Source organism: Phycodurus eques, chromosome 6 (assembly GCF_024500275.1).
Source record: "Phycodurus eques isolate BA_2022a chromosome 6, UOR_Pequ_1.1, whole genome shotgun sequence".
NCBI classification, from domain to species: domain Eukaryota; kingdom Metazoa; phylum Chordata; class Actinopteri; order Syngnathiformes; family Syngnathidae; genus Phycodurus; species Phycodurus eques.
The window spans coordinates 28,071,332-28,083,731 of record NC_084530.1 but is presented as its reverse complement, the minus strand read 5'-3'; the positions used below and the strand labels follow the sequence as shown (position 1 = coordinate 28,083,731).

The following is a 12,400-nucleotide window of genomic DNA, read 5'->3' as shown; positions in this document are numbered from 1 at the left end:
TCATGCTCGACTGCCTGCTGCTGCGGGCACACCAGACGTCACTCTGGATTTCACTCCACTGCGCTGTGGGTGTGTATTTTTGAGACGTAGGGATTTGTACCACAAAACTATGAACGTGTGCATACTGTACGTGTGCAGCAGGTTTGGGCAAGGACACCAACATCTGGGTGTGTTTGATGTTGCAGCTTTGTGTTAGACAGTTATAGCTGGTTATTGACTTTTAGAATTAAAAATCCAGATGACTTGTACTCACCTTTGGGTTTCTGTTCAGCAGCCTACAGGGGAGAGAGAAATGGAATTGCTTGAAATAAATGTGGTACGTGGGATGTTTAGTAGCAGTAGAACTGGACCAGCTATGGAGCTGTCCAATCCACTGCAGCTATAAAAGCTTACATTACACATGCTGGAACAAACAGTGATCTTCCCCAAAATTTCCCCACACAGTCAGAAGCATAGAATTCTCCAAAACGTGAACAATTAATAGTCAGCAACCTCAAACCCCGACTGAGTGTGTGTCATTACCTCTCTCTTTTTCTACATTGTTCATTAGTTAGACAAAACTGTGAGGAGATTTATCTACTCATAACTTCATTGAATGTGCATGTAAATCACCTTCTTCTGAGCGATGTCCTTCTTGATCTTTTCTTCTTGTTTTTTCTTTTTCTTTTCTTCCATCAAATGATTCTCTTTTTTGTGTTGCTTGCTTCTCTCAGCTGTGGAAAAAAGAGAAAAAAAATAATGTAAACAAAATTGACACATCATGAAGGCACAGTGGCAAGTTGTCGGTGCATGCATTCCAAACATATTTGTGTAAACTGGAAGCCCCTTCCATTTGATTTGCATTTCCATTTGTGTGTATCTGTGTGCGTGCGAGCTTTATGTGTTACGGACACATAATATTATGGCATCTCAAAGTGATGCTACTTCATAAAATCAATCCTCACCACGTGGTAGTAACATGATACCACTGGGAGTGCTTATAAATGTTTCTTATCCAATTGGCAACTTAATACAGTTGTATACCACCAACACCCTCAAAGGTCTACTTAACTACTAACATTTGGGGGCAAAAGATGCCTTAAAAAGTGATACAAGAGCTGACTCTTCTCAAGCCGACAACAACTACAACCACAATAACCACATTGATGATTTTTACAATCAGCCGTGTCAGTTTAAAATTGTGAACGGCATGAGGATGAATCCCAGAAGAGGGTACGGTCATGAGGTAGTACAAACCTATTTGTGCCAGCAAGAGATGCTGAATAGCAAGTAGTCGGGTTCAGAGGTCATACCAATTTCTGGGAGCATAGTCAATAGCAAATTAGCAATGATAATGTTGGCAGATGTGGCACTGAACACGTTGGAAGCTTCAAGGAGGAAACAAGGTAATCTTGACTATGTTAGATGCAACCAAACATTGCATTTGTCAACATCTTGTATGTGGATTATGAAGAAAACTAAGAAGCTGGCTTTGGCGTTTACTTATTTAAGATGTGGTGGCAATTGCAGTTGGTGAATATTGGTTGCTCTTCCCGCGTGAATCTGCTGGGAATTCCTGCCACATCCTGGTTGGCCTATTGAATGATTTCGACACCCATGCTGCCATTCACAGTTTGACCATCTTTTTTTCATCTGTCTAATCACTACGTCTTAAATGATATCCTACTTGTGATATAGCTTTTCAATCTGCTGCTTGCGCAAAACAAATTTTAATGCACATGTGGGGGAAAAGTGCCGGACTTTATTGCGGGTGTTTTTCTTTTAAATGTGACAGCAGGGGCAGTTGGCTTTTTAGCTGACAAAGTAAATGCCAGGGTAGGCTTCCTCGCATATCCTTACCTGTCTGCTTCGCTCTCGGTACTGCTGACACAAGCATCTCATCAGTGGTGACCCAGGACTGCATACTTATAATCTAATAAACTATGTACAAATTCAGTGCAACCGCTGAGGTCGAACATGAATCCTTCCTGAGGCGACAGTCAACCTCAGATTTGTTCATACTTTGAAACAATGGAAAATGGAAACCAAAATAATCTGCTTCATAGTCAAAGGACATGAACGTCACGGAATTTCAAGTATATATTCTTGTTTTTCTCCTCTGATGTTCTCTTTTTTGCTTAACACCCCTTGTTGACGCCAATTCTTCTTTTTGAATAAGTTGATGCCAACAAATAGCAAAGAAAAAGCAAACGTCCTTTCATGCTCAATAAATGGGGGTCTCCAAAGGGACTGAGACTACTTGTGTGATGTCATTTATGACGCCTGTACCTCTTAGTGTTGTAAAAAAAAGACAAAAAATGCCAACGAAAAAGGAAAACTAGCAACCAGAATTGACGCTTTGATCCACGCTGATGAGGTTTCACATGACATCATTTATGACAGCTGACCATTGACTTTAGAAGGATATTCCCCCCCCCCCCGACTATTTTGGTTGTACTTAAGAATACACACACATATATACATATACACATTTACAAAAATACATACACACACATACAAACGACATACAAAATCAAATCAAATACAAACGTTTTGACTATAGTGACTTTTGACTATATTTCCACATAACGTCACACAATAAATGGACATCCTGGGAGTCCTTGGCACAGCTGTAGTGAATGCGGTACGACAATGACAACAGTCTGTAGAGAATGATGAGGCCACAGAAACAGTCAAGCCCAGAACGAGGGAAAGCTTGACATAGAGAGACGGCAGGGAGGCGGTGTGTCTGGTGCCTGTCTTTCTGTCAGGGATGCTGGGGAAAGGGAAGAGAGGGGGTGAAGCAGAACTAGAGGTGGGCAGATGAGAGGAGGGGGAAAAACAGGCGGCGGATGAAAGCAGACAGAACAACACCAATTAAGAACGACAGTCGCCGGAGAACCAGACAGGGAGAAAAGGGGGAGATGAAGCTCGAAGTGGGAAAGACAGAAAAGGGAATCCTCACTGGAGACATTGAAGAGAAAGAAAAAAGTGAAATAAGCATGATTGAGGCTGGCAGACAAGGGGAGAGAGCGAGACAAGAGGCGGTGGTGCAGGGAAGCACAGAAATAACCATGTGCCTTGATTATTAATGTCCATAGGATGGCGGTAAGAAGAGTGAGACGGTGCACAGACGATCGAAACCAAAAAGACGTTCACTGCCAAAAACAACGACAACTTAGAAAGGCAAATACGCTACAGGAAAGACACAAAAGCTTGACACGTTTTCAAAGACACCAACCACAAAGCAAGGAGGTAACGACGACAGAGGAGTGAAGCAATGTGATCCACCATTGCTACACAATCTGGTAAACCTACTCGCCACCGCTGTGAACATTTAGCCAAGCCAGACATTCCTGTGGTTTACAAAACAAACAAAGCCATGACTTTTATGATTGAGCATGGACAGGGACAGTGCTTACCTGTGAGACTATTTTACAATGGTAACATCCAAAGCCAAAGACAAAACCATAATGTGAGACCGGTTGACTTTTGAGCTGTTCTAATTCCCAAAAATGTTTTTTAATTTATATAGCAAATAAGTTAAGGGATTTAATTTGTTCCTGGTTTGAACGATAGAAATTGTGTCATTTTTTTACATTTGGCACTTTACTGATGCATGCTAGGGTGAGCTTTCAAGTCATTGTGATGATCTCTGTGGGAAAAAACAAGCCTGTAAATTCAACGAGCAAGGTCGTTGTTTGTAGCATTCTGCACATACCAGCTTCGCTTTAAGCAGTTTGTAGTGAAAGTATACTACATGCTTTATTGCCACGAGACTAGACTTGATCAATGGATGCTGGGATTTGTTGACGTGGCTGAAGGTGGGCGGATAGTTGCGATGAGGGAAAGAATAATGTGGAGTTGGTGCTATAAATAACATCTTTGTGGTATCTTGGCTGGGGAAGAAGCCAAGTTGACATGAAACTTTAACGCGGTGGCAGCTCATTAAGTAAAAGAAATAAAATTATCATAATACAGCACGAGACCGAGCAGGATGACTGTTGCTGCTGAATTCGAGGATGTGTCAAACCATTTTGCATGTTTGTCCTTTTGGACTGATTTATGTTTACAGGATCGGCATTTACTGCCTGCATATTTCACACTGTTGCCTGGACGCTGTATGGTGAAGTTTTGAATAATTACCAAATGATGACTTTTTTTTAAATTGACTACGTGGAAAGTATTGAGCTGTTTATTTATTAAATGTTGTTTTTCAAACATAATGGGAGGGGGATTGGACAATCTGAAGGCTTTTTCCAGGAGGGTTGCCACTAACAATTATTTTCATAATAGATTAATCTGTTTTTTTCTATTAATCGATGAATCAAATCAAACAAAAAATTTTTATAAACGTTCCAGCCCTTTATTAAAAAACAGGACATTATTTCAAATTGACAGGGCAGAAAATGCAAAAACATTATGATTCAGTCACTAGTTTGGTCCATAAGATGTCAGAAAATAGGCGAAAATGTTGATCGTTTTCTTCCAGCGTAAAAGCAGATGTTTGCAAATGTCTTATTTCAATTAAACTGAAAGATAATCAATCTGCTTTCATGGAGGACTACAGAAATGTGAGAATATTTACTGTTGAGAGCCTGAAATTCCGAGCATTTGGACAATTTGAAGTTTAAGAAAAAGCTCTCTAAACAAGTAATTGTTGACCAAAATTGTTTAAATGACTAAAAAAATAAAAATACATTTGAGAATCGATTAGTTGTCGATTAAGCGATTAATTGTTGCACCTCTAGATTTTATGATTTTATTGAGCAGAAAAATGCCATAGCAAGATGTCGCTCAACTTGTTGTTCAGCCAGCAGACAAATTGACTTTGAATCAGTACGGCACTATATTTGGCCTCAATTGCCTTACATTGTTTCATTTACATGAATGAAGTAATTATTAATTCGCACTCAACGGATATGCTGTGTGATTGGCACGCTGCTCCAAGTAAATAAATGTAATTGTTTCTAGTGTCCACAATATTTTGTGCGTCAATTTAAGTCCTGAAACTTGTTTCTAAAGCTGAATGTAGCGTGAAATTTTGTCACAATAATGAGATCCAAATATGACAAAGACAAACAGGATGTGTGCCAAGACAAATGAGAAGCTGAGACAGACTTATCAAGGTTACTTTGACACAGCATCCAGACACCGCCCACACCAAAACGTCAATTGTCTGACAATTCACAAGTTGACAACGACGCGAGCTATAATCAAGAGCCTTAACAAACGGACACAAGAGCTTTTGTTGATTTGTTATAAAAACATACCAATTCATTCGAGCTGACCATATTATTGGAAACTGATATATAAATATACATAAAATGACTAACAATTGGAGGGTGTCCGATGGGAGACATTGTCATCTACAACCATGCATTGCCAGTTAACTGCACGGATGTTTGCAAAAAAATAAATAAATAAATGAATAAATAAAACAAAGCAAGGACCTATAGCCATAACCCTAATGCCAGTGTAAGTGCAGGTGCTATTTCGACGGCCTTACCCAAGGGCTTTGTATGTGTGTCCTGTGGGGCTCAAGTCCTGTTACATAATGAGCAAGGCTGTCTAATGTTGGTTTTGGAGTGAAGATGGGAACATTTAAATTGGATGTCCCGCATATTCCCCGTCAGGCTTCTTCCATGTGAAGCCATGCGCCTTCCCACCGTGTCTCCAATTAGCCAACACGAAAGCGAGGGAGGGAACGGGGCCCCAAATAAACCTCAGCACATTGAACATTCCCCTGGAGCCGCGCCAACACTCACAAGCATCAGATCGCCAGGTCCCAGCTGCCCCCCCCTCAGCCCACTCCATCTCCCTACTTCAATGCTAACCTGTCTTACCCCTGATGGGCCCCTTAAGCCCCTGCCCCCTCTATTGGCACATACGCTGGTGAAGAAGGATGTATTTTTGTCAATGTCTTTATGTCCCCAAAGTGTTCTGTAAATTGACTGTTTGTTGTACTAGAGCGGCTCCAACTTCCTTGTGTGAGACAAATTCCTTGTGTGTTTTGGACATACTTGGAAAATAAAGATGATTCTGATTCTGATAAAACAGGCAATGAAATATGTAAACGAAGAAAAAGTTATGTTCAGGCATCGGTGTCTCTAAAATGTGATTATAGTGGACCCCCGCATCGTCATGGTTCTGCAACCGCGGATCCACTTATTTGCGAAATTTATTTGGGGGGGGGGGGCAACCCTGAAACGGTTATTTGCGGTATAGCCCCGCTTATTAATTAAACTTTTTTTTTGGGGGGGGTTCAATGCAATTATTATTACTTTTTAACAAACAATATGTAAGTTTTCAGTTCAAAATGAATCTTTACATAACAATAATTGACAATTTCGTCAATATAGTGAATTGTCAAGGACTGTATGTCTCCGTTTTTCTGCTTGACCATTGGCCAATCGTGCAGGGATACAAACTGTAAAGAACTCGACAGTTGTGTTTTCCATCTCTATTCACTCCCGGCGTTTTTTTCATTGTGGTCAAGCCAGCTGAAAAGTTGAAATCAAGGTAGCCACTACAACGATTGTTAATGGTGTCTTACCGTGACACGCCGCCTCTCCGCCAACGTGCTGAGAGGGCCAACTCCAAAATAAAAGATTCATATATTATTACATTGGACATCAATGCCATTTTAGGCTTTTATTTTGAAGTTGGCACTGGAGCGCAGTGCAGGAGCTTAATGAAGCCTTAACCATGCATTCGCCCCCTGGTGGCTGGCTGACTACATTGCGGGCACTGCTGCAAATAAAGCACTATTCATATGAAGCAGTGCCCATTTTAAATGTAAAAAAAATAAAATAAAATCACCAACAATCAGGCTCATTTAATCGTGGCAGCCAAAATCGAGATCACAATTTAAATTCAATTAATTGTGCAGCCCTACAATTAAGTGTTACTTTTAGAAATGTTTCAAATGGGTTGAGGGAATCGCTCCCTGAGTGTCCTGAACTCCTGTTTTGATGACAACGAGCAGAATTGCCATAGCAGATATCTGCATCGCTAATCCGTAGGTGACATCCTGTTGTTCTTCTGTAGACAGCATGAAGAATTTCCGGTTTTTCTTCTCACGTTGTTCATCACTGTGATTACTGAGAGCAATCTAGCCCACATATACTCCTCAATTATTACAATGTCCATATGAAATTCAACTGACAGCCATCTATTAAATTGTGCCCCCATACACTTGAAAATAGTCATTCACAGTTTAGAGGACGAGGTTAATGGCTTTTGACAGCCACAAATTGAATCCAGCTGATTCCGCTGTCAATGCCCCCCCAGACTGGAGCAGCACCCTGCAGTGGTGTTAAGCGTCTTATCTATCAGTTCTGTACCAGTTGTTTGAAAGGTTTATAATAACGGGTTTGGTAACCACCACGGTCAGGTCTGGGATAAGGTCAACGACGGTGGGGAAAAGTATATAGACGACATACAGTAAGCCACTTTTCTGAATCGGGACTAAGTGGGATTTAGTGGCGCAGAGAGAAATGTCTCAAAGCACTTTTTGTTCGTTGGAACTTGGAGCCTCTTAGGAAATTGGCTAAACACTGCCAAAAATGTACAGCGTAAGAGTTGTGGGATAGTGTGGCACAGAGAAACAAAGTCTTCCAAGTTGGCACCGTGACGGGAACAAGGAGAGCAACCTGAGGACTACACGGGGTGCAGTGTATTATTAGTAAAAGGTCAAAAAATAGGAAACAAACCTTGGGCATTATTTGCAGCAAATTACCCAGTTGTGCACTGATAAGACACATCAAATGGAATGTTTTATTTTTTCCTTGAGATCCTGAAAATATGTCCAAACAGCCTTCAGCACTAGCATGCTGCCAAAATGGGGAGGAAAAAAAACAAAAGTACACACAACTGTGATTGATCTCATTTGAACTCAAACGGCTTAAGTGTGCAATAACACATGCTGCCACAAATTAATTAAGCAATATTCTCTAGCTGTATAGTTTACAAACCCCCACTGATGTAAAAAAAAAAACATGCAAGCCTATTCTCAGACTCTAGGCAATTTGTCAAAGGATTCAACTGATAGACATTAAAGGCTTCTTTATACTCGCGCGGATGGCGACCGACCGCGCTGACGTCACTGTGGCTGTCCCGCGCGTGGTTTGCCTTTATACTCGAGCGCAACCCACGCGCGCAGTTTTGAAAATGTACTGCAGTTCACCTCCAAGTCGGGGTGTCGCTACAGCTGGTATTGGCTAGGACACCACAGGGTGGAGTTTCCTCTGCATGTTTTTTGGCCATTTCCGGTAGCCGTTTTTACTTTACTTTCAGTAACAAGGAACAAAGCAACAACAATGGTGACCGTGGAACAGTGTCTGCGAGAACAAATGGACCTAGATGACCAGATGATACGTTTAATTATTCTGCAAAATCGATCGAGAAGGTGGCGGCGTAGATGGTATGCAGAACCGAGGGGCACGCTGAGTACGTCATCACAGCATGCGACTAAAACGGACCAATCACGAGAGATGATCTCCGCGGTCTTCGACGCGCAGCAACAATTTGTGCCGTGTGCGCGTCAAGCCATGCAGAGGGCCCGCGCAGGACAATTCGTCGGTCACGTGATGCAATGCGGGCGTTGTCGGCCGCGGGAGTATAAAGAGGCCTTAAGCCTCGGCTGGGGATGAGACCTGAGTACTGGTGCGCAAACACTACCACAGGTGGGACAACTCCAGATTTCATTCCTAGGTCCTCTAAACTTAATCACAGTCGATAACCTGTTGGATTCTATCATTCCTGTTTTGAAGAACCAAAGTGCAGTGGACTTCTTTGCTCCAACCAGCGGTTGTTGATAATTCAGCCTTAACAAGTCTGCTGTCTCAAGAAGTACATGATGTCAGCTACAGATGAGATACATGCACGCACTGACACAAACCTCCTCTTTGGGACAACTCCTCCACGCTGCATTATCAACATGACACAGGCAGAGGAGCTCAGAACATTCGGAGATTAACCATCCCAATTAGTTTACCAATTTATCCTTAAATGATTTTATATTAAATGTCAAATGCCATTAACTAGCATTGAACAAGGATATGAGAATGAAAACGGAAGGAATAAACACTGCATTAACTACGCCAGATTTCACAAAGATGATGATGCCCTACAGACAGCTGAAAAGTCCCATTTTTGAACCACTCAATGTCATCAAGAATGCCATAAAAAGGGGGACTGATATACCATAACGATCCTATGGTTACCACAGCCACTAAATTTGAGCTGCAATCATTAATCATAAAGGTAGGATTTTATTCCCCTGGGCGGCTTGCTCAAGTGGACGTTACGTATGCTTGAAATCCAGATTGTAAGGGATTTACAGCAGACTCCTTCTTAACACGCGTAAGCTCCATCTCCTCCCCCTATTCTCTAGTTTATGGGCAGCATAGGGTTCCTGCAACATCTTTTCACAGCCACCCTTTTATTTGCTACACGTCAGCTTTTGGGAGAGACGGGTGGGTATCGAGGAAGGAGGACACTTGACCCTCGGAAAGAAAAAAAATGTGTGCATCTGTGAGCCAGCTGGGTGTTTAGGGGCATGCGGGAGGCACCTCATGACCTGATTAGCAACCACAGGGCATTAACCAACTGTCAGGACCTTGAGGTTGAACCAAAAATGCTTGCACATGCCAGTAAAACAGCAGTGAGGCCGGAGAAACGCATTCCATTTCAATACATGTTTGTGTGTGCTCGCTTTTCACACCGTTTTTTTTTTTTTTTACTTCATCGCGGCAAAGGTATGTGAAGATTGAGATAAGACAGTTCTGACAGAAGATGACAGAGGAAGGGTATGGAGGGGGGGGGGGGAATCGGGTGAAATTGAACAGGAAATTATGTCCTTCAATTAAGACACGCCGAGGAGATATTAAAAGCTGTACTTAGGCGCCTGGGGATGCAGGAAAAGGGGGGTTGCAATGCAATGGAAGGCGACAGTTCAATCAGTATCTGGAGTCAATGTGGGGGAACAGAGGATGGGCGGTGGGATGGTTATGTTTAATAATGTACTTGGAATTAGTGTAGTGGAATGTAAAAGATACATGATGTATTACAGCTACATGAACCACAGACAGATTACACCATTTTAAAAAAGCATTCTGCATAAAATATGAAGGCTGCCACCATGCCATTGCATTCAATGATCATCCCAGATAAAGTACCCCCCACAAAAAAGGCATTTACCCATTGTACAAATGCTAGTAAAGTAATGCAATGCCCCCTTTGCTATGTGAAAGAAACCATTCACATGTGCACAATGTTCTCCAGTTCCACTCAACCAATCACGGAAGAGCTCTGATATAACGCTCAAGTTTCACGTCCAATCGCATCCTGCAAATATGTATATGTATTTAATCAGAATCAGAATCGTAGTGTATCTGTACATAACAATACAACTTCCATTCAGCATCACATACTTTGTTATTTCACTGATTCACTGAACCCCTGGATTCCTTGAAGCAATCACAATCTGTGTTCGGCCGAACACATACAATAACGCAGTGCATAACAACGAGTTTAAAATAATGTGAGGACTTTTAAAAAAGGGGGATGGAAAGCGAGAGGTAGTGAATATAAACTTACCTTGCGTTAAACACGACTTTGGCAGTTTGTAATCATGCCCCGGTGTCCTCTCCAAAGTTACCCGTAAAGCGATGGAGCAGATTCTGTCAAGACTTGGCAGCTTCGCCGGCGGTCGCCGTAGCAGCTTGATGACAGGATAGCGAGGTAAACAACGCCCCCCTCCTCAGCCACATACACAAAATCACGATTTTCTAATATGCGGCTTGAGTGAAACATTAGAAAAAAATGCACTTAACGCTAAAACGCTATATGCGACATATAGCATACATATATAGGGGCGGGGACGAGGAAGAAGCGTAGGCGACAACAACAAAAACAAACAATACGAATAACAATGACCTTTAAAACGCAGCTAATTTGTTGCAGACAACGTTGGCTGACAGAAGTTGAGTCTCGACAACCCCCCCACCCCGCAAAAAAAGAAGAAAAAAAAGAATGGCGCAGTTCTTTTTGTCCAAGCTAGCCGATTACCGTCCGAAAACCAGCCGGTAAACTTGGTTTAAAGTGCAAAAAAAAATATTTTTTTTGTTTTTAGGTGACCAGCGGGACGACTTGTGACGCGTCGGCTACCGCGAATACAAAGTGAGAAGCGACTCCGGGAAAATACATTCTGCGAGGGTCCAGACGGCGCAGAGCACGGTCATGGCAGGCGTTTCAGGGAGCTCTCGGTGTCAGTGGTCTCGCAGCCATTTTGTTGAGACTAGCAAACACCGCAGTGTCGCTTCTCTCCTCCTCCCCCGGAGAGCAGCCAGACCAGGAAGCGGCTGAGAAACGTCACGTCCGCTCAGCCAATCGGGAGATGCGACGAAACACCGTACCCGCCCACAAAGCAGCGAACAAGCAGTGTTTGGATGTATCCACTGACGTTTTAGATTAAAAAAAATAAAATAAAGCACGAAAAAAATAGATTTTTAGGGGCACACCACCAGGGGAACTACAGTACATCCCAACTGTCTGGTGTGCTTTTTAATTTTTTAAAATCTTTTTATTTTTTTATTTTTTTATCTCCATGTCAATATTAGTAATCCCAAACAACAACAGTAATCAAAACCTCATCCATTCATCAATCAGTTTTCCATATAAATTATGAGATGGGAGTAAATCACATTTGTGCAAGTCAAGAGGAGTCCCCTCTAAATTTCAAGCAAGTCGAGTCAACAAGAAACACTACATTCCGCTTGCTAGTTGTATTTTTATCTACAGGTAATTATTGTTACTTGCATGATCTGTTTTCGTTCGTCAGAGACACTTGTGTCACATGACTCTCTTTTCACCAATCCAACGCAAGTACTAGTAATAGTGACTTCATTTGACCAATCAAACCGAGCAAGGCAGTCACATGACTGCACACAGTACACTGAAGAAAGGCTTTCAAAGTGACTCATGAAACATGGCAGGAATCTATATTTACCTTACAGATAGGCCCTACCTATAACCAAAGTGAGGATAAGGAGTATAGAAAACAGCTGGATGGACTATGAAAAAGAACAGCAATATCATGCGCTGTCATCTCTTTAAACCTAAAATGTCAGCATTTCAGTCTACAAGAACTCCACTTGGAGCTTGAGAAATATACAGGAGGCTATCTCGGTCTGCGTTTGCAAAATGTAATGGTCGGTGGAAGAAAACCAGCAGGTCGACCGCAGCACGTGAATGCAAATTGCAGTTGTGGGCATTCAAAAGAGGCAGGGAGAAAAGGAATCTGAAATGAAGATCGAAGATAAAGCTGTAAGTTGGCAGAACTCAAATTGTTGTTGAGTAATGAAACAGATGTCAGCATTGCTGATAAATGTGGGACGATCCACCTGTCAGAGTTCAA

At 42.0% G+C, this 12,400-nt stretch overlaps 1 protein-coding gene across 3 annotated transcripts in view; it reads right to left on the bottom strand.

Annotated features, from left to right (window-relative positions):
• Positions 1-12,400, bottom strand: part of tnrc6c2 (trinucleotide repeat containing adaptor 6C2) — a 124,407-nt gene that overhangs the window by 31,492 nt on the left and 80,515 nt on the right. For 2 of the 3 annotated variants that reach the window (XM_061679693.1, XM_061679695.1), the window contains exons 3-4: positions 613-713; positions 254-275 (exon numbers count right to left, since the gene is read on the bottom strand). In XM_061679693.1, coding sequence (XP_061535677.1) covers positions 254-275; positions 613-713 — 123 coding nt within the window. Of the gene's footprint in view, positions 1-253; positions 276-612; positions 714-10,581; positions 11,328-12,400 lie in introns of those variants that run through there. The other variant, XM_061679696.1, reaches the window with a different exon arrangement.